Source organism: Mesoplodon mirus, assembly GCF_964341445.2.
Source record: "Mesoplodon mirus genome assembly, chromosome: 5".
Classification (NCBI taxonomy): domain Eukaryota; kingdom Metazoa; phylum Chordata; class Mammalia; order Artiodactyla; family Ziphiidae; genus Mesoplodon; species Mesoplodon mirus.
In genome coordinates, this window is record NC_138980.1 from 42,130,410 (window position 1) to 42,155,397 (window position 24,988).

Here is a 24,988-nt window from a genome sequence, read left to right on the forward strand (position 1 = left end):
GGAGTGACCCTCGTCCCTGTGTGCTGGAGCAACATGGGATTGTGTACTTGCCACATCATCTGCACCTGGGTTTGTGTGTGTGTGTGAGAGGTGGGGGGCCCTGCATTTGTGACAAAACCTGGGTCCTAGTAAGCAAGACATTGTGAGATACTGTGTCAGCCGGACTCTTGTCCGTGTGTGTATGTGTGTGTGTGTGTGCGCGCAGTGGGTGTCAGGGGTTAGCTGGGCCCGTGTGTGTAACTGTTGACATTGGGGGCTGGATCTTTATGTGTGGTTGGGGCCGTGCTGTGCACTGTGGGGTACTGGGCAGCATCCCCGGCTTCCACCCACTAGGTGCCAGTGGCAAACCCCCCTCCAAGTGTGACAACCAAATGCTTCCAGACATCGCCCAGTGTGTGTGTATCACCATGTGTCTGACAATGTCACTGTGTGCGTGTGCCGTGTGCTTCTCACCACGTGTCTGTGGGGCCGTGAGCTCCTGTGTATTGGGTGGTGGCAGTGCCTGTGTCTGTGCTGTGTGTCTCACAGTGTGTTACCGTGTGACCACGTGTGCCCCAGGGTCTGCACCCACATGTGTGTCCCTGCGTGTGTAGCACGAGCCGCTGTGCTCAGTGTGGCGGGCATCCCTAGGTGTCTGGGTGCGAAGGTTAGCCTCTGGGTGGGAACGCCTGTGTCTGTGTGCTCCTGTCTGTGCGCTGTGCCAGGGTGTGCCGTGCCTGTGTGACAGCGTGATTCTTTGTGCCTGTGTGTGCCAATGAGAGTGTGCGACTTTGTGTGAGATGGACCCGGAATAAACCCCCGAGATGATTCTACTGAAGCCGATATTTGGACGGACCCTCCTGGATGAGTCGGCCCCCACCCCCAGCTCCTGGCTGCCCCGGACTGAAAGCCGCTTCCTGGGGCCAAGCGGGTGGGGTGCGCCTCTGATCTGCCCCTTACTCCAGCTTGGCTCCTGCGGATTCAGGTGGGGATAGACCACCCCCCCGCCCTTGCCCGATCTGTGCCAGGAAGGCTGGCCCCGAGCTTTCAACCAAGGGGGCAGAGTCCTTGGTGGCGGTGGTGGCACTGCCCCCTACCCACTGCTGGCCACCAACCCCAGCTTCCCTCAGGGTGGGGCCCAGTGGGGGGAGAGCTCCCCAGTGCAACCCCGGCTTCCGATTGGCTATGGAGCGCCGCAGTGCCCGCCACCCGCCTCCCCCTCCCCGCTGGCGCAGCCACATCGGTAGTGATGGCAAACGCAGCTCGGCGTTCTGGGCACAGCTGCGCCTCACAGAGGCCTGCCAGCCCCACCAGAAGCCAGACACCCCAGCTCCGTGCCCCCGACCCCTCCCCACCCGGCCGCCCGCCCAGCCGGGCAGCATGGTCACCCCGGCCACCGCTCTCTCGGGCTGCCAGGCCCAGTCCACCCAGCCCCCTCGCCCACCAGGCCTGTGCCCCCTTGGCCAAGCCCGCTTGGGGGCCCAGGCCCCTGCACGCGGCCACTCCCGCCCTCAGAGGGGCTCCTCCAGAGGGGGGGGAGGCAGCAAGGAAGGGGGGCGGGGAAGGGGGGAGCTAGCCCTTCTTTTAGTGAACGCGCCCAGAGCTGGAGCCAAAAATCGAGGAGGAGAGATATTCAGACAGAGCCAAGATGCGTTTGGCAGGAGAGAGAGAGAGAGGGAGCGAGGGAGCGGGAGGGGAGGAGAGAGAGGGAGGAAGGAGAGGGGGGCGGGGGAACAGGCAGGGGACCTCAGTTTCCAAATCCGTGCTCTCAGAGCCTCGGAGGGACAGCGGGCAGCACGGAGGCGTGGGACCTGGGGCAGGCTTGGCCGCTGGGGATGGTAGGGGGCGGTGGGCTCTGGCCCACAGAGACAGCCGGACACCCCAGCTGGCCAGGCCAGGACTGACACAGGCAGAAGCCAAGATCAATGTGCGCCGGGCAGACAGAGGGAGGCCTGTGGGCGGCCCAAACACACACCCGCACCTCGCCACACAACGGGCTTCTGTCCATGCCGGGCCAGGGGCACGGGTGGGGCCCACAGCAGGGCCACCATGGCCGCCCGACCTCATGGGAAGCCTCGAAGAAGCCAGCCTGCTCCCAGACACTAGCTTGGCCGCCATGGTGGGCACTTCACAAGATGCCAAGAGGCCGAGGGAGGCCAGGGAGAGGGGCCCACGTGGTGAAACACACATTGATGGTCACAGGGACAAGCCCAGGACGCACAATGCCATGGGGGCGATACCTGTAGGTGCACGCATTGACACAGGTATGTCAACACAACAGGCCGCCATGCACGGTAAGGCACACGGATACACCGCTTGTCACGACGATCAGACACCCAGAGGATTCGATGATTTGTTTAGTGACATACCACAGCGGCACCGTGACACAAAGACCACATCAGGTATCCCGACACGCGTGGTGACACACACCACCAACCCCACTGTCACCCGAATACACAGAGACAAAGCTTGGGATGGCCCTCAGAGATACCAGGCAGCATCCAGTGACATACCGTCCGGAGACACAGGGACATTTGGAAAGGGACCCACACACACGCACAGCCACACTGCTGTCCTTGGGAAAATGGTGGCTCTAAGGCTTGCCATGCCGACGAACACACTTGCGAATCGGGGAGAACCCGGGGAGCTGCTCAGGGATGTCTCCCCTGGCCCCTTCGCCTCCACATCCAGGGTTTTGGGGGTAGGAAAGGGCAGACACCCCCTCCTTTCCCCCACCTCACCTAGGAGGGACCGGAGCCCCATCCTCAGCACTGCATTGGAGGGAAGCACGGTTGTCCGGGCCTCCTCATCCTCTGTCGGTCCGGCTGGAGGAAAGTGTGAGACCCCACACTTGCACTTCAAAAGCAGAGGACAGAAACCAAGCAGACCAAAAAGGCCAGGCTCCCAGCGGGTTGGAAGTGGAAGCAGGTGGTCAGTGCGGGGGGGAATTTCACTGTCAGCCACAGCTGCACGCCCACCCTCTGCACATAGCTGAAACGCCCACTTGACCCTGCCAAGTGCCCACATAGGGTCCCGCACATGCATCCTGTCCCCACAGTGGTCCCAGGTGACAGTGCCCTGATGCAAATGCAGAAATGATTCTGGAGCCATGCAGACATCCCTAAGGTCACCACTGGGACCCACCCAGATCTCTAGGCTCTTTGCCCCACTCACATGTGGGCACTCATGTGCACAGACACTCCTGCACATTCTGGCACAAGGCCTCAGAGCCCAGCCCCAAAGCGGGCCTGGTCGAGGTCAGGAAAAGGGCCAGGGCAGCCAGAGCCCCCAAGAATGGCATCTGGTCCCCACGGGGCAGCCCAGGCCTTGGCATTCTCCCTGCCCCCTCCCCTACCCCCACCATCACCTCTCCCTGCCTTGAACACCTGCCGTCCCCTACTTGGCCTACAGGACCCCACCTAAAGGAAAACAGCTGGGCCATGAGCTGGCCTCTTTCCTTCCCAACTCTTCTCTTGCTTCCTCCTCCAGACAGTCCATTTGGATTTCTATGGTTGGGAGGTGCTTGACCCTGGCTTCCATCCCTCTGAAGCAGCCTACCCTCAGCTGGGAGGGCCCGGGGCTGGCCTAATGATGATAACCAAAATGACACGTCATTCCTTTTCTTGAGCACATGCTATGTGCCAGGCATGACACTGAGCCTAATCACAGCATGAGACGTAGGTACTATTATTGCCCCTTTTGTTTTTTAGTTTTTATTTTTTAATTTTTTTATTGCCCATGTTACAGACCAAGAAAGTCCTGTGCTTCAGGTCACAGGATTTAAGATGCAGAGCTGGAGCTCAAACCCTGTGCTGTCTTATTTGCAAAGTCTAACACTCAACCTCTGCTCCCACAGCTCCACCTGGGAGCCCTTGAGGCCACACAAGACATTCTTGGCTGGGCCAGGACCCCTGGCTCCAGCCCCCAGAGAGAGGGGAGCCTCTTGCCCCCGTGTTAACTCAGCAGAGCCCTCGGCTCTGAGCTCAGTCTGTCCAAGCTCAACCTAACCCCAGGCATGGCCTACTCTGTCCCAGCTCGTGGCCACACACACCTCCCACCCCAGCAGTGGACATGAAGCAGGCAGGGCCAGAGCCAGAGAGAAAACGCGCCATAAAAAGGAGGCCCCATGCTGGTGCCGGGACAGGGAGCAACAGCTTCACAGCGACAGAGGGGTGGCCAGAGACCAGAGATCCAGGGAGACAGCCGGGGTGGGTATCAGGGAGGCCCCAGTCCATCCCCCTCCCCTGAAGGAGTGTGTATGTGGCTGCGTGGAAACAAAGGTACATGAACATTCCGCTGCTCCCGTGGGGCCGTGTGGCAGGTAATGTCGGCGAACATGCGTGTCTGTATACACACCCAGGTAAGCCAACAGCCTTTTGTCTTGTGTAAAGGTATGTGCCCTTGGGTCTGTGTAAGTGTGGGGTGAACACACACTTGAGTCAGCCTGCATTTGAATGTGTCTGGAAGGTATCGCTGTGTCTCCGTGCGTTTATGTCGATATACATATCCCATCTCAAGGGGTTTGTGTGTGTGTGCCGGTGGGGAGAGAACACAGGTCCACCGTTTCCTGTGTCCGTAAGTTCGTCTGTCCATGGCCGAACTTGCTGTGTCTGGACATCAGCATAAACATGTCGTTCATGTCCTCATCTTGGCGGCAGCGGTGGTGTATGTGTGTGTCCACATCCTGTGTGCCGCTGTTTGTTAGGGGTGCGGGGCCATCCATACACCCCTTTCCCCTCCACCGAGGACTCAGGCCCATGGCTGCAGTGGGCTCAAGCAGCTCCAGCAAGCACCCCGCCCAGCCGCCCTGGATTTCGATGCTTTTTCCAGAAGGAGATTTCCCCCCACACCCGCCCTTCCCCCTCGCCCACAGTGCCTTTCCCCACCAGGGCCCCGCTGCTCCAAGCTCGTTCCTGCTCAATCATTTATTGACTTTAAAATCGAAGCCAATTCTGGTTTGAAAAAAAGGAGAAAGACAGAGACACACACACACACCACACACACACACACACACACACACACAGAGGCCAGAGAAGAGACAGAGTCCGAGACTCAGGGGGAGGGGGGAAGCAGAGATGGGGCCAGAACCAGAATCAGAGAGAGACAGGGAAAGACAGGGACAGTCAAAGATATAGGACAGAGAGATGGATGGAAAAGGGGCAGAGAGAGACAGAGATAGAGGAAAAGACAGAAACTGGCAGAGCAAACTATGGAAGCAGAAAGATTTATAAAAACAGACTAGCTCCCAGAAATGTGGCCGTCAGGAGGGGAAGGCTGGACCCTGCTGACCAGCCAACAGCAGCCGCCTGCCCAGAGCTGAGGGGCTCAATCTAGCGAGTCCATGCTCCCTTCTCTCCCCCGACGCCCTGGCATACTCAGGCCTGTGACACAGAGCTGAGCCCTTGCTCCCTTCGAAGGTGTCAGAGAGCCAAGCCCTGGCCATCACCCTGAGTCTGGGGGCTGCCCCAGCCCCTCCCTAGTCTTGTCACCAGTGGATCAGCTGGCATTTTCTTTCCCAAGGTCTGTGACATCTGAAGAGCCAAGTTCTCACCCAGGCTGAGGAGGAGGGTAGGCCAGGGAGACGAGCTGGCGGCTGGTGGGCCAGGGGCCGCTCAAGCATGAGGTCTTGGTCCCATTAGGCCCTGAATACCAGCCACATTGGCCAGCCAAATGTGGCACCAAAGGCAGCCACAGCTCAGACCCAGCTAGGTGGGTATGGTCGTCATGCGGGGGCCCAAGATGGGGTGGCCGGCCAGTCAGAGGCACAGATATGGGGGTCCCCCACACTGCCATAGTGGCCAGAGTGCCTGCTCACACCTGCATGTACACTGTGATACATACATGTGCATGTGCACCTCACCAACACATACTCACATCCTATACAGGAAGACCCTCACCCTGGGCCACACACATGTCCATACACACAGGGCTGCCTACGGCTGATCCACAAGGCCACAAGCAGACCCCCGAGATTGACTCACACACACACACTTGCATCTGTGGATACAAGAGTGTGGTGTGGGCATTCTGTTTGTTACGTGGGGGGGCTGACACACACCCCTGACATACCCTCTAGCCCCTCGTCAATACCACACCCACATAGCAGCCATATTCACATGGACTCCCACTCCCAGCCTGGGCACACTTGGCACACAGCTGGCAAGGCTCAGACTGGCAGAGGGGACAATTAGGACCCAGGCCTGGCCTAGAGACTCCCCCCACAAACGCAGGCCCTGCTGGCAGGCAGGGCTAGAAAGCCCCCAGGTGTCGCCTCTGCGGAGTCTGGGATGCCAGCTATAGCGTGGCCCAGCAGACAGCGTTACCAGGGCTGCTGTGGGGCTCTGGGCAGCTTCTGTGCCCTCTCAGAGCCAGGAGCCACCATCGGAGAGGGTGGGGTGGCAGGGCAGGCATCCCCCTTTGCCGCCTGCCGTGCGCGGTGCAGGGAACTTCGCTGGAGGCGGGACGCGCTTTCGCAGCGCGCCAAGGTCGGCACAGCGCCCGCGGCTGACCCGGCGGCGTGGCCCCAGCACCGTCGGCAGTGTCCGCGGCTCCCGCCAGCCCCTCCCGCCTCCGGGCAGCGGGATGGGATTCCCCAGACCCGCCTGGTCCACCGCGCGGCAGCCGGGGTGGCTGGGGCCGGAAAGTTTGCGCCGAGGAAAGTTTTTTTTTTTTTGGGGGGGGGGTCGCCGCGGCTGCGGCGTCCAGGGTCGGCGAAGAGGCGCGGCCAGGGCTGGCAGCCCGCCCGCCCCTCCCGCCCCTCCCCTGCCCCACAGAAATTTGGGAGCCCCGCCATTTTCTTAGCCCCGCTCCCATGTGAGGCCTGAACAAAGACTTTGGGGAGACGCCCGGGCTGCTCGGCCCGCCCGGGGCACCCCGGCGGCACGCAGGGGCCACCACCACGCACGCCGGCCGCTGCCACCCTCGGGAACCGCTGCGCCCGCCCCAGGGAGCGCCGCCAGACCCAGTTCCCGCACTGCGCCCTCGGGACCACCCCCTGCCACTCTGTCATCCCGCAAACACTGCCAGCGGCCACGCTGTCCGGGTGCACGCCACAGTCGCCCACAGGTCGGCGGGAGTCCCGCTGCCCACTGCACCCCAGTCGAGCGCGCGCGCGCGCGCGCGCACACACACACACACACACACACACACACACACACACACGCACTCCCGCTCCGCGCTACAGGGGCAGCGCCACGCACGCAGCCGGCAGCCCCCGGAACCCCCAACAGGAGTCTGCCTCCTGGCCAGGGTCGCACGCGCACGGGGGCGCCCGCACGCGTGGCCGGACTCCCCACCGTACGGCTTGCACCCCTCGGCCGCCCGCGGACTCACTGCCCCCCAGCCGCCGCGCGCCCCCTCCGCCCTCCCGCCCGCGCCGCCGGCCGGCCTCCTGCGCCCGCTCCCCTCCCGGGTCGCGCGGGGGCGGCGGCCGGTACCTGGGTGAGGCAGTACGGGGAGTACATAGCTGGGCGCCCGGGCGGGAGCGCGGCGGCCGGCCGCGGCGAGGGGAGGCCCGGCAGGCGGCGGCCGCGCTCGGGCTCCGGCTCTGGCTCGGTTCCTCCGGCCTTCGCCGCGCTGCGCCCGCCCGGCCCGCGGCCCCGCGCTCGGCCCGGCGCCGCTCCGCGCTCGCCGCTCGCAGGCTCGGCCCCGCCGGCTCCGGGGCCGCCGCCGCCGCCGCGCTCGCCGCTGCCTCTCGCGTCCGCCGCCGCAGCCGCCGCCGCGCGTCTACTCCATGCCGCCGCCGCTCGGCCGGTCACCCTCGCCCGCCGCCGCCGCCGCCGCCGCCGCCGCCGCCGCCGCGCTGTGAAAGTGAAAGTTTAGACAAAGTTTGGAAGCGGCGCACTCCGGGGAGAGGGAGCGGGCGGGCGGCGCGGGCGGGAGGAGGGGCGCGGGGAGGGGCGGGCAGGGCGGGGGAGCGACGGCCGGCGCGCACACACACACACACACGCACACACACACATATGCACGCACACATGCACACACACACACTCAGACACGCGCGCGCGGGGGCGCACGCCAACACGGCCACCCCGACACGTGCTGGCCCGCGTTCCAAAGCAGACACACGCTGACACGCAGTGAGGTTCGGAGCCCTCCATACATGTCACGTACAGAACGCATTGCCACACGTTCCACATTCCAACAAAGCACTCGCAGTCACCTACGCGCACACAGCATAGGCACACAACCCACACACATGCACCGACACCCCCCCAAGACTAGGAAAGCAACCCACAACCCGCACACTGACATGCACACAGGGCCCACCATCACATGATACCCACACATATGCATTTCAACAACAAACCACGTTTAGACTCCCAGATACAGGTGGACACACTCCAATATGGGCCTCACACAGACACACACTGATACACACCAAGACACACACACCAGTGCATGCGGACATATACAGATTCATGCTGACACACTGACACTGGCATGATCACACAACCACATCCTCACACACTCCAGGCACACAACTCCCATACATAGACACCCGAATGCACACACCACACACGCACAAAGCTGCACCAAAACAGATGCACTAATGCACTGTCACACAAACACAAACCATCGGACACCAGGACATACATGCCAAACACAGGGAAAGCACTGACCCTGATACAAAGTGACACTGGCAGAGACGACAGCACACAGGAACCCATATCACACACCTGATGCCCAGATGTACGCAGGTATCACACACATACACCCAGGCCCCTCCCACGCCCCACTCCCAGCACGCGTGCACACACACACACACACACACACACACACTTGTACTTGGCCCTGATCATGGACACACACACAAATCTAGCAAGGACCACACAGCCCAACCATCAGGGACAGAAATGGGCATTGAGGCCTCAGGTACATGTATTCACACCCCCGGTGAGGCTCCATTCCTCTCATGCAGGCCCCTGGTCCCCCATTTCCAGAGCAAAGAGGAATGGGGGGAAAAGTTTGTGCTGAGGACCCTGGCATGGGGGCAAGGGGAGCCCTTAAGTGACCCCCAGGGTGGGCAGGGAGGTGGTGCCTGCAGCCCCCAGGCAGCTCCTGCTGCCGAGGCAAAGAGCCCTCCTGCTGCCAGGTGCAGCCAGCACTTTCTCACCCTCCTGGGGCAAGAAGCTGTGGCAGTTCTCAACTATGCATTGTCTGTTGGAGGGGTGTCGATGCCCAGGTGTATGTGTATGTCCATGTGAAAATATGCCTGAGGGTATGTGTTCCTGGTCACATTGCGTCTTTGAGGCAGGGTGGCCAGAGTTGTGTTCTTGGGAGTCTGGGTGAGTCCGGGTGTCCTCTGGGGGAAAGGAGGTACAGGTCAGTGTATGTCCGTCTACGAGTCTCTTTGAATAGGCCAGTGTGGTGTAGCAGTGATGCGGGTCTGGCTGTGTACCTGGGGTGTCTGTGAGTCAGAGGTTGAGTGTCTGCCAGGCTCTGTGCCTAGCACTGGGGACATAGTAGGGAACAAGACAAAAGACCCTGCGCTGGGGGGCGCTGACATTCTAGTGGGAGTTAGGTGTAGAGGTCACCTTGGCATTGTCTGGTCTTTGACAGGAAGTGCCGGTGATGAGGGTGCCTAGGTGAATATGTGTGTGTGTATTGAGCTGACCACAGTGTGTGCATCAGCTGTGAGGCTCTTTCTGTCAGAAAGTGTCAGTGTACATAACAAGCTTGTGTATGTGTGGCAGGGATGTGGGTCTCTCTACGCGTCCCAGAGTGTGTGTGACCCAGGGGGTCTGTCTGTAATCAGGGTCTGTGTGGCTGAAAGTGTTAATGGGTGTCACTAGGAATGTGTTTCTCTCTGTTGGGTCCCTGTGAGTCTGGGGCAGTGATGAAGATCTGTGTGTACCAGGGTATGTGTATACAGGTGACTGTGTGTGTCAGGGAGCGGGGCTCTGTGTCTTTTCAGAGATGTGGGTCTGTGTATCAGGCTGTGTTAGTGTGTGTGACTAGGTGTGTGTGTGCGCATGTGTGTCAGGGAGGGAGGTCTCTGTGTGCCTGAGGATGTGCCTGGGTACATGTGTGTCTGTCATTGCTGTACTTGGGGGTCTCTGTCCTGGGATCCCGCCGATCCGACCCAGCCTTCCCCCTCTGCATCGCAGCCGCTGCCGATGCAAGGCCGTGGCAGAGGGAATCGATACGTCCTTAAAAATTCAAGGGCTTCTCGTAAACAGAAACTTTTAACACCGTTTAAAGTTTCAGGGCCGCCGCTGCTGCCTCCCGGCCGCAGCCTCCACCGCTGCAGTCGGAGGGCGTGCGGGAGGAGGCACCGGAGGAGGGGGGGCGGGTGCCGAGGAGAAGGGGCGGGGCTACATGGGGGGATGGAGGAGGGGCTGCAGGAGGGCACTGGAGGATCTGTGGGACTGAGGGGAGGGACAGGAAGGGGATTTGGGGATCAAGGGGCTGGGGGCTTGGATGGCTCAGGAAAGGGATGTGAGGGATAGGTTGGGGGGGGAGATAGGGAGGGGAGGAGAGCAGGAAGTTGGGGGGGGACAGGGGTGGGTCTGGGGGCCTTTGAGGAGGGCCAAGGGAGGCTGGAATGTCTGGGAGAAGGAACTGGGGATATGTAGGCCCAGGAGAGGTTTGGGGTGCCAAGGTGGGGCTTGGATGGCTGAGGGAAGGAGCAGAGGATAAATCTGGGGGGTTACGGGGCCCGGGTGAAGGGGACATTGAAGCAGTGTGGGCCTGTGGGGGGCTGGAGGGGGAGGCAATAGGAAAGGCTTGGGGAGGGGGGGAATGGTTGAAGGGTTTGGGGTGTCTGGGATCTTTAATGTAACTGGGGGATTGGGGAGACCTCGAGAGACAGGTGGACCCTCCTTGCCCCTCTGCAAACAGCCATGAAGGGGTAACCCCTCAGAAGCCCCATCAACTTTGGCCCAGTCCTCTCCCCACCTGCTGGCCTGTCCTCCCAGCCCTGTTCCGCCATCCGTGCCAGGGCCTAGGGCTGGGGTCTGCCCACTCCCTCCTCACCCTCCCGGTCCCGCCTCTGGCAGCAAGCCTGGGCTCTGCTTGAACCAGCATCCCATACCCACTTCACACACGCATTCCATTCATACACACAGACACAACATCCATCCACACACACACAACACCCATCCTTCCATTCACACACCCTCACACCACAACACCCTCCCTGTGTGCACACACACACCCTCTCTCTTCCTTACACACTCGCACATCCATCCATGTTCCCACAAACAAAACATTTTCCCCATATTCATGAGCATATCCGCACTCAGAATTCTCTCCACGTTGCTCAGACCACCCCCATACCCACAACAAACACCCCCCCACAACATGCACACACATCCACATCCACTCTGCTCCCCCCTCCACAGCTGCCAGCTGGGAGGATTTTTACAGAGAGGCTGAGGGGTTGCTCTGGAGGACACCCGGGCCCCCCCGGCCCCCCCAGCCCAGGTCTTAGGACCACACCTGGCCTTCAAGAAATCACGGGGGAGAAGGGTGTTGCCGGGGGGCTGTGTACAGCTGGGATGCCGCAGCTGGAATCTCCCACATTCCTCCCTGCTGGGGCTGCCCACCTGGCTGTGGCTGGCAGCAGGTGTATTCTTACAATGCAGGTGTACCGGGGGAGGAGGAGGGAGGAGTGGGCACCAGGCCCATGGCATTACCCAGCCAGGATGCTGGGGGCAGTAGGAGGCAGTACCAAAACATCTGGGCTCCAGCAGCCAAGTCCTGGGCCACCAAAGGTGGGGCCAGGCATTGCTGGGCTCCGGGGCAGGTGGGCAGGCCTCTCCGCAGAGGAGGATGAACATCTGGTACACAAGATAAGTCAAGAGCCAGGCTGAGGGTGCTGCCAGGGTCAGGGAGGGGTGCCCTAGGCCCTCCTGGCAGGACTGGGGATCCCCACTCCCCAAGAGGGCCTTATGCCTCTCCTGCCCAGCCTGGAGTACATGGTCTGTGCCCAGGCTGAGGTCCTAGCCTTGTGCTTGCTGCCCCGTCCCTGGGCTGGGAACCTGTAGTGGGGAATGAGGAGTTACAGCCCCACTGTCAAGGCACACCTGGCCAGGCACCTGCGTCCATGCCACACACACACACACCAGACTCCTACAGTCACGTGCACACAGAATCACAAAGACACACACAGGCATGCTCAAACACACAAAGATACAGACCCTCCTCCTCCTCTGGGCGGTCGTGTAAAATGCCATAATCACACACAGACACAGGATCACCCAGAAATGCTGTCACACACCCTTAGTACACACACACACACAAGCATACAGCTGCAGAGAAAATCCCACACAGATCTCCCCCACAGAGTGACACCAGTAACACTCTATTCACACACAAAGACCTTCACCGTCACATAGACCTCCCCCATAGAGACTCAGATTTACACTGACTCACAAAGACAAACCCAGTTATTCAGACTCCCAGAATCGTACGCTGAGTCCAGTTACACAGATACACACAAAGTCACACAATTACACAAAGTTTTACAGACCTTTTGAGTCACGTACACAGATGTTCTCAAAATCATCCATAGATGTGGCACACGCAGGGTGACACAAAGATATACGGATCACATATACACAGACACACAGGATCATCCATGGTCACAACTGATCACACACTGACACCCAAAGACACACACAGGCATCCCCAAATCACAAATGGGGATACTCAGGCCAGCCCGCAGCTGTACACAAGGTGCCACAGACACACACTCACACGTGCCCCAGCAGCACAGCATGGCTAGCTCCAAGGACAGGCAGGCGGCAGGGCTTCCTGTGGCTAACGATCATCTGGAGGCAAGGGAAGGAGCTGGGGAAACATTTCATTTGCAGCCGGCTGGAGACCCACCCCACCCGTCCTGGAAACCTGGCCCTGGCTCCTGAATGGGGCCTCTGTGCTGCCACCACCCAGCCGACCAGGGTGTGGGTATCAGGGGGGTGAGGCCGGCCGCACTGTGTCCCTGGCTGAGCATCAGGGGCCACCCAGCCACATACCAGGGCCCAAGCTGGAGTCCCCCAGACCAGAGGAGCCCCCCTCACCCCCATCCCCACTGCATCTGGAGGCCACTCCCCAACCCAGCCTGCAGGGGGAAGACAGAGCAGCAAGGCAGAGCCCCGGCTGGCACTGGATCTCCAGGTATCCCCTGTCTCGGGCCCACATGTGTCCTCAGGCTGAGCAGCTGCCGGTCCCATGTCACAAGGCCTCTTGATCCAGCACAAAGGTAAGACACCACGGCTGTATGTGACAGCATTGCTGAGGATGTGACAGTGTAGCTATGTGTGACAGTGTAGCCGGGCTCCCTGTGCAGCCTTGGCGTGGGGGTGGGGCAGTCATAGCCCCTTGGCTCATGTCATCACACACTCACTGTCACACACATAGTGTCACATCACACCTTCAATCACACAGCCACACACAGCCACACTGTCTCATCTTCAGTCACACTGTCACACACCACCACACTGTCACACATGCTGTCACACACAGAGACACATTGTCACACCTTCAACCAGCAACCCTGCCTGTCACACCCCCAGCCACCCTGTCACACACAGAAGTACCATCACAGCCTCAAGGATTCTGGTCACACGTGCCTTCAACCACACTGTCTCACACATCCTCACACCTACCCTGACACGCTGACCCTCACACTGTATCAGTGTCTGACCAGCAGGGGCACACTCACATACCCGGTCTGGGTGCCCCTTCAGCTGTGTTAGCCACGTGGCCACACGGAGTCACTGCCCCACTAGGTCACAAGGAGGGGAAGCAGATCTGAGCACTTTATTCCCAGGGTGTGGTGCACAGCTGCCCCTCGAGCCATGTTTGAACCCAACCAGTTGCTCCAATAACGCGACAACGCACCCTGATTGTCACAGAGCAGGTAGCCCGCAGGTACAGGCCACTGAAGAAGTGCTCCCAGACATTCTGATGACATGCACTCAGCATCTCACTGTTGCAGGTGACAGGTACACATCTCGCACTGCCCAGAGTCCCCGGACAGAGCTACAAAGAAACAGTGGGGGACAGCCACACCACAGTGACAAGGACACCGTGTCACACAACAGTCATTCTCCCCAATACCTGTCACAACGTTGAGACAGTCCCTTAGCCATCCCAACAAGCAGCCAGGCACACTGGCATGACCCCCACAGTAGTCACTAGGAAGCCCTCCAGCCCCTCAAGTCATGGAGACGGGGAGAGGCCCACGCTGCTACCCACCTCTCCCCACTGCATTTGGTGCCTGGAGAGCAGGGGGGCTAATAGACGCGCAGCTGTAGGCAGTGGGTGCCAGCCCCTCTGCCTCATGAATATTCATCAGCTGGGGCTCTCCTGAACCTGTGGGGAGTGGGAGGTCCCAGGCAGCTGGGCACCCCTTTCTGCGCCAGGAGGCCCTCAGGTGAGGGGGGGCTCAGCCAAGCCCTGGCAGTCCTTGGAACCTATACCCAGTACACACATAGGCACATATAAGTTTGTGAACACGGACCCCCAGACCCACAAACAACCGTCACACAACCACACCCAACAACGGGGCCATCCACCATCACACACACACACACACACACACACACCAGGCATGCAAACACAGGCACACACACTATCACATGAGCCCACAATCACAAACGCATAATCACACCCAAACCACAGACACCCACCATCTCTCTCTGTCTCTCTCACACCCACCCCTCAAGCATGCAAACACGGAACACACACACTGTCACATGAATTCACAAGCACATAATCACACCCAAACCACCGACACACACACACACACACACACACACACACACCCCAGGTATACAAACACAAGGGCACACAGTCAAAAGACCACAAACACACAGATACACCATCACACCCAAACTGCACACTCACTGTCACACACAGGCATGAAAACACACACACACACAGAAGCACACAGGATCTCACTCTGCCCATCTCTTATGTTTTACAGAAGGGGACACTGAGGCAATGAGTGGCTGAAGGCCCCTTGAAGGAGCACGGCCTCGCCTGACTCCAGGCAAAGGGTACCGCCGAGCGCCCCCTGGTGGCCCGGCCCCCTCACGAGCGCGCGGGGCGGGCACACGCCTGACGTAACCATGGCATCCTCTTGGCACGAGCGGCCCGCACGCGGGGAGGGCGGGGCGGGCGCGTTGCCATGGCGCTGGCTGGCCGCGTGAATGGGGCATTGTTCGCAGCGGCGCCCGGGCCGGGCTGTCCCGGACCCACCCGGACCCACTCGAGCCGGCAGAGACTGGGAGAGATAGAGACGGGGAGAGACAAGAGATGGAGAGAGACAGACAGAGCTGTAGATGGGCAAAGACACTTAGAAGCCGAGAGAGAGACAGAGATGGAGAAAGAGAGATGGGAGAGACCTGCAAGAGAAACGCACAAATAAGGAAGGACAGAGGGAAAGGGCCAAAGGGAGGCAGAGTCGGAGATCGAGATGGAAGATGAAGGGCTGGAGTGGGAGACAGGACCAGCCAGCCAATACCCACAGAGCACACTGTGCCTGGCAACAGGATGAGGCAGAGGACCAGGACCCACAGACAAAGTCAGAGATGCTGAGAGGTGGGAAGAGACACTGCCGTAGAGAAACCCAGTGAGAAGGAGGGTCAGAGATACCTAGGGAAGAAATGAAGGAAATGCTCTGAGAACCTCTGGTCCCACCCACCTTGGTCCCTTCTCGACCCCCTTTTGGACCACACGCCTTCCCTGGTTCGACACTCTCAGAAGGCACACCTCTTTCCTACACATCTTCACACCCCAACTGACAAGACATCATTGACACGGGGTCCCAGTCTTCGGGGACCCTCCCCCAGACACTCCAAGACACCCTCATGAGCACAGTGACACCCACAAATACACCGACAGCCACCCAGTGACCCAGTCATGGTCATAGCCAGACACACCCCTATGACAGGGACTAGTACCCCACACCAGAGTGGCACTCACAGTTATAGATATGGCCTCTAGATGTGCCGTCACATGAGGATCCTGCCAGACACGTAGTCCCGGTAACACATGGCCACGCACCACCACACGGGCTCATGCACCATGGGAACGCTGTCATATGTGGCCACTCCAGACACACAGTGCACCCTCACACATGCACAGATGTTTCCCTACATTCATTGACACCTTCACAGACACGCACGTGCCTTCTACCCAATCTGACCTGCTGACTGGGCACCCTGTCCCTTGATCCAGATTGGTATCAAGGGGGATGCTGGATCCAGTTCTCCATGTTTGACAGACATCAGTCACCAGCCAACACTGGGAGGGGTGGGGAAGGAAGTGAAGCCCTGTCCCCGTCCCCCTCAAAGAGCCGTGTCAATCCGGGCTAGGGTAGTCCCCTAACTCCTCCATGTCTAGGGCAGCTTGGCCCAAATCTGAGCCAAGGGTGTCCCCTGGTGGCCATGCATGTTATCTGCACCCATCAGGTTAGGGGGTGGGGGTGTGTGCTGGGGATGGTGGGCAGCCCAGTGACCCTGTCTGAATAGAAGGGCAGAGAGGACAGGCCAAAGTCAACACACAGAACCCAGAGACGGGAAGCCAAGGTCCAGCAGCAAGGACCCAGACCCAGAATTCAGAGTCTGGAATCCAAATCCCAGAATCCAAAACCAGATCTCAGAATCCAGAATCCGAATCTAGATCCCAGACACCAAGATCTAGAATCCAGATCCAAGAACTCAGGACCCAGAATCTAAAATCCAGGTCCAAGCACCCACAATCCACAATCCAAAAATCTAGATCCTATCCTCCAGAATCTAGAATCAAGGACCCAGCGGGAATTCCTTGGTAGTCCAGTGGTTAGGACTCGGCACTGTCACTGCCAGGGCCCGGGTTCGATCCCTGGTCAGGAAACTAAAAATCCCACAGGCCACGTGACGTGGCCAAAAAAAAAAAAAGTAGAATCAAGAATGCAGATCCAAGAACCCAGAGCCCTCCTCAGAGCCAGCTCCCTGCCTTCCCCAAGTCCCCCACATTAGAGCTCTGCCAGCAGGGGTTGGTGAGGACATGAACAAACTGAAGGGGCAGGAGAGGAGCCCTGCAGTGACCACACAGAGCCTCTCCCCGCTGCTGCCCCTGTGCATTCACAAACACACACATACACACTTTGACAGGATCTTATACACAGACCCACACACCCAAACATACAGCCTGTGACCATCAGGTGTACAGCACCACACACCCTCAGATACACATGCACAATCACATACACACACACACACACACACACACACACACACCATCACACACCATCACACACACCATCATGCATTCACCCAGACACACCGTCACCCAAAGACACCTGGAACTGCCATACGCTCCTCTCCCAGCACATGAACACGTGCCCATCTGTGTACCCACATGATCTCAGAGCTGCCCCCCAGCCCTGGCCATCCCCAAGCTCAGACACACAACCACCATGCCCAGAGACACACAAAAACCCATGACTTCCAGCCCTGCACGCAGATACGCTCGCTCACAGAATTGTGGAGGCTGGCACACACACACAGACACACACACACACACATGAACTCTCCCAGGCACAGAGAAGCCCCGTGCCTTGGCAGCCACGCAGCCCCTGGGAACGGGACCCCCGGGATGGGGCTCACCGCACACCCTCATGCCCACCCCAGCCCCCCCACCCCCCGCCTGGCCGGCTGGCGGGCTTTAATACAGATGCCAAACTCGTAATTGTAACTGAGGGTGACAGGGTCACCTTGAGCCCCAGATGCTCGCGCGGTGACAGATGGCGTTGGCAAACCTGATTATCGGCCCCTGTGCCAGCGCCTGTGGCACCTGCATTCCCCGCCCCTCCCCCGCTCCCCCAGCACTCATTACCCACCCATTACTGGGCCTGGGGGGCGGGGGTGGGGGCCGGCTGGCATTGCCCGGGAGGGGGCAGGGACTCTGGGGGCCCCCCTGGCACCAAGGTTCCCAGCTGGCTCCCCGGCTGGCAGGAGGTGGGCACAGCTGAAGGGGGAGAAAGCAGGCGCCTCATGCCTGCCAGAGAGAGGGGTGCTCGCGGTGCCAGGGCTGACCTGCCCACTCGGACACTGCTTGGGGTTGGCACAGAACCCTGGAGGGAGGAGGGAGAGTATGCCCCCGACTCTGTGGGCCCCTGGTGATCACCCCCCACTTCAGGGCCCTTGGAGCAGGGGCTTGGGAGCTGCCTGCCTGGCCTGTTCCCACCTCTCTGTGCAGGCCTGTGGGGTCAGAGGTCACAGGCTCCCACGCCCCGCTGGCCCATCTGTTTCCTCGGGTCCCCGCCTCCTGCTCCCCTCACCTGGGGCCTTCCTTCCTGAGGCAGGAAGAAGGCTGAGGGGGGCCTGGCCAGCCCCCGCCCTGAGCTCCGGGGGGCATTTGGAGGCAACCCTGACAGCGCCACATGTCCCCGCGTCTGTGCCAGACGGGCCCATCTGCTAGGGCCCTGGTTCCAGCCGCCCAAAGCCAGGCTGCCCTCGTCCACTGCAGACCCTGAGCCCAGCTGAGGAAGGAGCACTCCTGATGCCCACGCTCCAGCACAGGGCCACCCACTCCCAGGAAACCCCAATTGGAGAAATACACACACACACACACATACACACACACAACTAAACTTGGCCAACCTTTATGGTTCCTGTAGATGCCACACTGGGCATGGTGCTGTGTGGAGACTGGATGTGGGGGGGTGAGGGACAGGAGGGGCAGCTGGGGGCACATGTGTCCTGCCTCTGACTCGGGGAGCCCAGGTTTCCCCCAGCAGCTCTGTCTGCCTCCCAGCCTTGGTTTCTCGGGATCGCTAGGACCGTGTCATCACTGTGTCTCCTAGTCTGGGTGGGGCCGTCTATCTTCCCTGCAGCTGGGAGTGTCTTTGACTCATTCTGGGAGAGGAGGTCCAGCTTGGTGGTTAAAAACAGGAACCACCATGCCTTGGGTTCAAATGCCACCTCTGCCATGCACTGCTGTGTGACTCTGAGGGAGTGACTTTGCCTCTTGGGACTCAGGTTTCCTTTTCCGTAAAATGTGATGCTGCTAACCCCTATGTCATGGGGCTGCTCTGAGGATGACATGAGTTAGTACTTATCAAAGACTTAGAGCAGGGCCTGGCAAACAGTGAGTGCTCAATAAATATGCACTTTGACTATGAGTGGTCCACCCCCATGGCTGGGGCTGTGCCTGGTGTCCCTAGGAGCAGGGTGAGGACTCTGGAGACCTGTCTGGCTGTCCCTGCGTCCTTGGTTGCTGGACCGTGTGCATGGTCCAGGTTGGCGTCTTTCTCAGCCTGTCTTCCCCTGTCTCTCCACAGTGCATGCATCTGTGTGTCCATTCGTGATGCTCAGCTCATGCCTTTGGTCTGCACTGACACCCCTCAACCCGCACAGTGGACATCCTTCACCTGGCGAAGGGAGGCTGGGCTGCCCACCCAACACCAGAGGACCACAGGTGCCCAGCGCATGCGAGCGGGCACACAGCTGTTGCAGGGGATGAACGGGGATGTAGAAAGGGGAGCAGTGGCCAAAGCAGAGGTGATTGAGGAGGTAGACAGCCATGCAGCCCAGCCGGGAGAGCATCTGGGGCCAGAGGCAGGGAGATGAGTCAAGGGCAGTGGAATCTGGAACCAGAGACTTCATCCTACCTAGAGAGGCATGAATGCCTGGGTTCAAATTCTGACTCTGCCATCTGCTGGCTGTGTGCCTTGGGGCAACTTACTCAGCCTCTCTGGGCGTCAGTTTTCTCACCTGTAAAATCATCAAAGTTCAACCAGGAAAAAAAAGAAAACCACTCTAGGCCTTTTGACAGAGAGAATTAATACAAAGCAGGGCTGCTTTTCCCTAGCAAGAGATGATGGTACAGATAAGGTGGCCTGGGGGTGGGCACTTGTAGGAAGCTGCTACCACCTCCAGGGGTGAGGGACAACAGGAAGGGTGGTATTCCAGGATCCCTGGGGGGGGACTAAATAGAAAACCCTTAGCTCATTGCCTGGCACACAGTTGGCAGTCAGTAAATGCTAGTTCTTCCTATGATCCCCTCCACCTAAGTGGATCTATCAACTTGCTCCCAGATCATGGCCCTTCTCTGTTTAAACCCTGCACCCCCCATCCGCCCTCCAGCCTCCACATCACCCTGCCCTTCCCCCCATCACTGCCCCAGCCACCCTGGTCTCCTCAATGTTCTTTCTCTCTTTCTTTCTTTTTCATTTATTTATTTATTTATTTTTGATGTGGACCATTTTTTTTAAAACATCTTTATTGGAGTATAATTGCTTTACAGTGGTGTGTTAGTTTCTGCTTTAAACAAAGTGAATCAGCTATACATATACATATATCCCCATATCTCCTCCCTCTTGCGTCTCCCTCCCTCCCATCATCCCTATCCCACCCCTCTAGGTGGTCACAGAGCACCAAGCTGATCTCTCTGTGCTATGCATTTGCTTCCCACTAGCTATCTATTTTACATTTGGTAGTGTATATATGTCCATGCCACTCTCTCACTTCGTCCCCTCCCTGTGTCCTCAAGTCCATTCTCTACGTCTGTGTCTTTATTCCTGGATGTGGACCATTTTTAAAGTCTTTACTGAATTTGTTACAACATCGCTTCTGTTTTATGTTTTGGTTTTTTGGCCCCGAGGCATGTGGGATCTTAGCTCCTTGACCAGGGATCATACCCACACCCCCTGCATTGGAAAGAGAAGTCTTAACCACAGGACTGCTGAGGAAGTCCCCCTTTTTAAATTTTTTGGCCGCACCATGCAGCATGTGGGATCTTAATTCCCCAACTAGGGATCAAACTCGAGCCCCCTGCATTGGAAGCACGGAGTCTTAACCACTGGACCGCCAGGGAAGTCCCTATTCTTTCTTTCTTTTTTTTTTTAATTGAAGTATAATTGATTACAGTGTTGTACTAATTTCTGCTGTATGGCAAAGTGACTCAGTTACACACATATATATATAGTCTTTTTTTATATTCTCTTCTGTTATGGTTTATCCCAGGAGATTGGATATAGTTCTCTGTGCTATACAGTAGGACCTTGTTGTTTATCCATTCTAAATGTAATAGTTTGCATCTACCAACCCCAAATTCCCACTCCATCCTTCCCCCACCCCCCTTCCCCTCAGCAACCACAAGTCTGTTCTCTATGTCTGTGAGTCTGTTTCTGTTTTGTAGATAGGTTCATTTATGCCATATTTTAGATTCCACATATAAGTGATCTCATATGGTATTTGTCTTTCTCTTTCTGACTTTACTTAGCGTGATAATCTCTAGTTGCATCCTTGTGGCTGTAAATGGTATTATTTCATTCTTTTTATGGCTGAGTAGTATTCCATTGTATATATGTACACATCTTCTTTATCCATTCATCTGTTGATGGACATTTATTTTGTTTCCATGTCTTGGCTATTGTGCATAGTGCTGCTATGAACATAGGGGTGCATGTATCTTTTTGAATAATAGTTTTGTCCAGGTATATGCCCTGGACATGTGGGATTGCTGGATCATATGGTAGTTCTATTCCTCGCTGTTCTTTCAATGCACCAAACTTGTGCCTGCCTCCGGGACGTTGCCCCTGCTGTGCCCTCCACCTGGACTTCTCGTCCATCCACCCTTCCCAGAGCTCATTCCAACTCATCCTTCCTTCCTCAAAAGCACCCCCAAGACAAATTTCACCCTCCTGGTAGTCTTTCTCCTAGTATCCTCATCTCTTTCTCCAGGGTCTCATAGCAATTCATTGTTATGTCTCTTTGGGGGATTGTCAATGTTCCTCTCTCTCCCAGAATATTCACTACATGAAGGCAGGGACTCTTTCCGTCTTGTTTATGGCTATAGCCCCAAGAGGTGCATCATAACAAAAGCTAACACTTGCCGAGCCCTAACACCCTGCTGAGCCCATGCTGCTCACCTTTGAGGAACTCCCTCCTCCCCACAATGCTGCAAGGCTGGAACCATTAATATCCCCATTTACAGATGAGGAAACTGAGGCTCCAAGAAGTCCCTTGCTTGCCTAAGACTACACAGCTGCCGAGGGGACTGCTAGCCCTTAGAGCATCCCTGTGCCCCCCTGGGACAGTTGCAGCTCTGGGAGAGGGTACACAGCTGGATCCCAGGTCAGGGGTCCCCTCTGCTGTGTGCAGTGTGCACGGTTGTATGGGGCAACTGAGGCAGCTGGTCCAGGGCTGTGCAATACCACCGAGTTGTCTGGATTCAATGAAGGTTTGCTGAATTGATAACAAGCCAAGGGATCTTGGGAACTGACACCCTGGTAGGCATGGTGCCAAGCACTTCGCATGAGTTCTCAACTATTATTAACTCCCTTTTGCAAAGGTGGGACTTGAGGCATAAAGCAGGAAAGCCACTTGCCCTGGGTCACACAGAAATCAGCAGCTGAGGCAGAAGTTGAACGTAGGTATGCCTAGCTCCAAAACCTGGGCCATGAACAATACATGGTATGAATTATCAAAACCTTTACGGAGCACCAACTGAATGCAGCTGTAAGAATGCTTCCCTTACCCCTCTCATTCAGGCTGCCCAATAGCCCTTAGGAGTCAAGTACTATTATTATTCATTCATTCATTCATTCATTCATTCAACAAATACTTACTGAGTGCCCACTGTGTGCCTGGCTCTGCTCTAGAGCAGGGATGGGGCTACAGAAGTGAACATGACATAAAAATCTCTGCCCTGGTGGAGCAAACATTCTAGTGAGGGAGATAGATGGTAAATGCAACTACAAAATCAATTTCATTTGTTAGGTGATGATGTGAACTACAGCGAGAAATAAAGCAGAAAGGGGGAACATTTTAAAACAACATCTGAGTAAAAACCTGGAGGAGGTGAGAGAAGGAACCATAGAATGTTGAAGGTGGGGAGTGCTAGAGGCAAAGGGAACAGCCAATGCAAAGGACCTGAGGTAGACATAATATTGGTGTGTCTGGAGAAAAGCAAGATGGCTGGTGCAGCAGGAGGAAAGTGGGTGAGGGGGAGAGTGGGAGGAGGTAAGGGCAGGAGATGACAGGCATTTTGTGCAGGGCCTTGTGGGCCACAGGAAGGACTTGGATGTTCACTCTGAGTGAAGTGGGAGCCATGGAGGGTTCTGAGCAGAGGAGGGATGTGCCCAGACTCAGGTGTTCCCAGATGCCCTCTGGCCACTAGATGGAAAACTAGACTCAGGAGACAGGGTGGCCATAGCAGAAGCTGGGAGACCAAGATGGCAGCACTTGCATTGGCCCAGGTGGGAGATGCTTATGCCCCATTTTACAAGGGAGAAAACTGAAGATCAGAGACATTTAGGTGAAGGATGCAGGATTGACCCCAAATTTGTCTGGTGCCACAGCCTGTGCTCTATCAACACTGAAACCCAGCCCTCTCCTTCCCCTGCTTGAGTGAAGGGCACAGCTTTGCACATCTCCTGGGCCACTTCCTGTGGGTCCAGTGGCAGAGACAGTGATGGCCACGTCCTGCCCATGCTGCAGCCTGCCTGTCCCCAGCTGCCCAGTTTTCTGCAGGCCCAAGAAGGCCTTCCAGCTGCCAAGGGCAAAGGGTGGCACTGGGAAAGCTGGGGCCCCTTGACCCAGAGACTGGGTCTCATTGGCAGCAGCCTGGAGCTGAGCTGGGAGGCCTCGGGGTCCAGGCCTCCCTGAGCCTGTGGGTAGCCAGGCCCCACTGAGCAGGCTCAAGAGAGTGGTCAGCTGGCTGAGGATCATCTGTCTGTCTTTCTGTGTGTTGGTCAGTCTGGGACTGGGCTCAGGGTCCTGGGCAGCCAACCCTGCTGTCTGGTAGGTGGAATCTGTGCTCTCTAGATACCCACCCCCCTCCTTTTTTTTTTTTTTTTTTTGGCTGAGCTGCATGGCTTGCAGGATCTCAGTTCCCTGACCAGAGATTGAACCGGGTTCTAGGCAGTGAAGGCGTTGAGTCCTAGCCACTAAGGGCACCAGGGAACTCCCTCCAGATCCACCTTTTTTGTTGTTGTTTGCTTTGTTTTTTTCTTAATGTATATTTATTTATGTATTTGGCTGTGCCGGGTCTTAGTTGCAGCATTCAGGATCTTAGTTGCGGCATGCGGGATGTAGTTCCCTGACCAGGGATCAAACCCTGGCCCCTGCATTGGCAGCGTAGAGTCTTAACCTCTGGCCCACCAGGGAAGTCCCCAGATCCACCTTTAATGGCTTGCCCCCAACCTGGGTAGCCTGGGAGGCACCTCTGCAAACCCACAATGGGGAGGAGAGTAAACCCCTTACCTGCTGGGTTCCCACCCCTCCCTAGCCTGGCAGGGGATCTGGGGGCTGGGCTTGCAAGTGTGTTTGGCTGTGGAGACCAGAAAGGAAAGGTGGAGATGCAGGGGCTTAGGGGCACAATGCTGAATGCCCTAAGGGGCTCCCTTCCCATCAGGACCCCATTCTTCCATTTAGCAAACTCAGACTTTGCAGTTAGGCTTCTCAGGCTTCGGACTCAACACTGAAACTCCCTAGTTATGCAATCTCAAGTCCCTAAACCTCTCTGGGCCTCAGCTTCCTCTTCTGTAATATGGGGATAACAACAGTCCCTACTTGGGGGAATTCCCTGGTGGTCCAGTGGTTAGGACTCGGTGCTTTCACTGCCAGGGCTAGGTTCGATCCCTGGTTGGGGAACTAAGATCCTGCAAGCCAAGAGGTGCCACCAAAAAAAACCAAAAAATAAAACAGAAAAGCCAGTCCCTGCTTGGTAGGGTTGTTCTGAAGACTGGTGACAATTTATGTAAGGAGATTCAAATAGAGGTTGGTACACAGTAGCACCATGAATAAGCTATGATTAACACTACTGCTGTTGTTTTTTTCTTTGGCATGCATTAGAGGCCAGGAATAATTCTGAGCCCTGGGGATACAGGAGGACAACACGGAAAATGGGTCCTCGCTGCTACAGACTTTACATTGTAGTACAGAAAACAGACAACACAAGGTAAGATGATTTCAGAGTCTTAAGTGTTACGAAGATACTAAAATGGGATGTGCCTTAGAGGAATCGGGGTGGGGGCTTCTGACCCCAGGGTGGTCGGGGAAGGTCT

General features: G+C 57.4%; 2 protein-coding genes across 5 annotated transcripts in view; both read right to left on the reverse strand.

Annotated features, from left to right (window-relative positions):
- NFIX (nuclear factor I X) overlaps positions 1-7,549 on the reverse strand; it is a 98,050-nt gene extending 90,501 nt beyond the window's left edge. For 2 of the 4 annotated variants that reach the window (XM_082621839.1, XM_082621837.1), the window contains exon 1: positions 7,416-7,549. In XM_082621839.1, the coding sequence (XP_082477965.1) occupies positions 7,416-7,442 (27 nt within the window). In that variant the 5' untranslated portion in view covers positions 7,443-7,549. The remainder of the gene's footprint in view (positions 1-7,415) is intronic. The other 2 variants (XM_082621841.1, XM_082621840.1) reach the window with 1 other exon arrangement.
- Positions 7,550-19,293: 11,744 nt separating this feature from the next.
- On the reverse strand, positions 19,294-23,651 carry DAND5 (DAN domain BMP antagonist family member 5; the record flags this gene model as incomplete). Its single annotated transcript, XM_082621847.1, is given in 5 exon segments — positions 19,294-19,341; positions 19,343-19,445; positions 19,447-19,523; positions 23,327-23,390; positions 23,392-23,651. Coding segments are annotated over 5 exon segments (552 nt in total).
- Between the last annotated feature and the right edge of the window lie 1,337 nt (positions 23,652-24,988).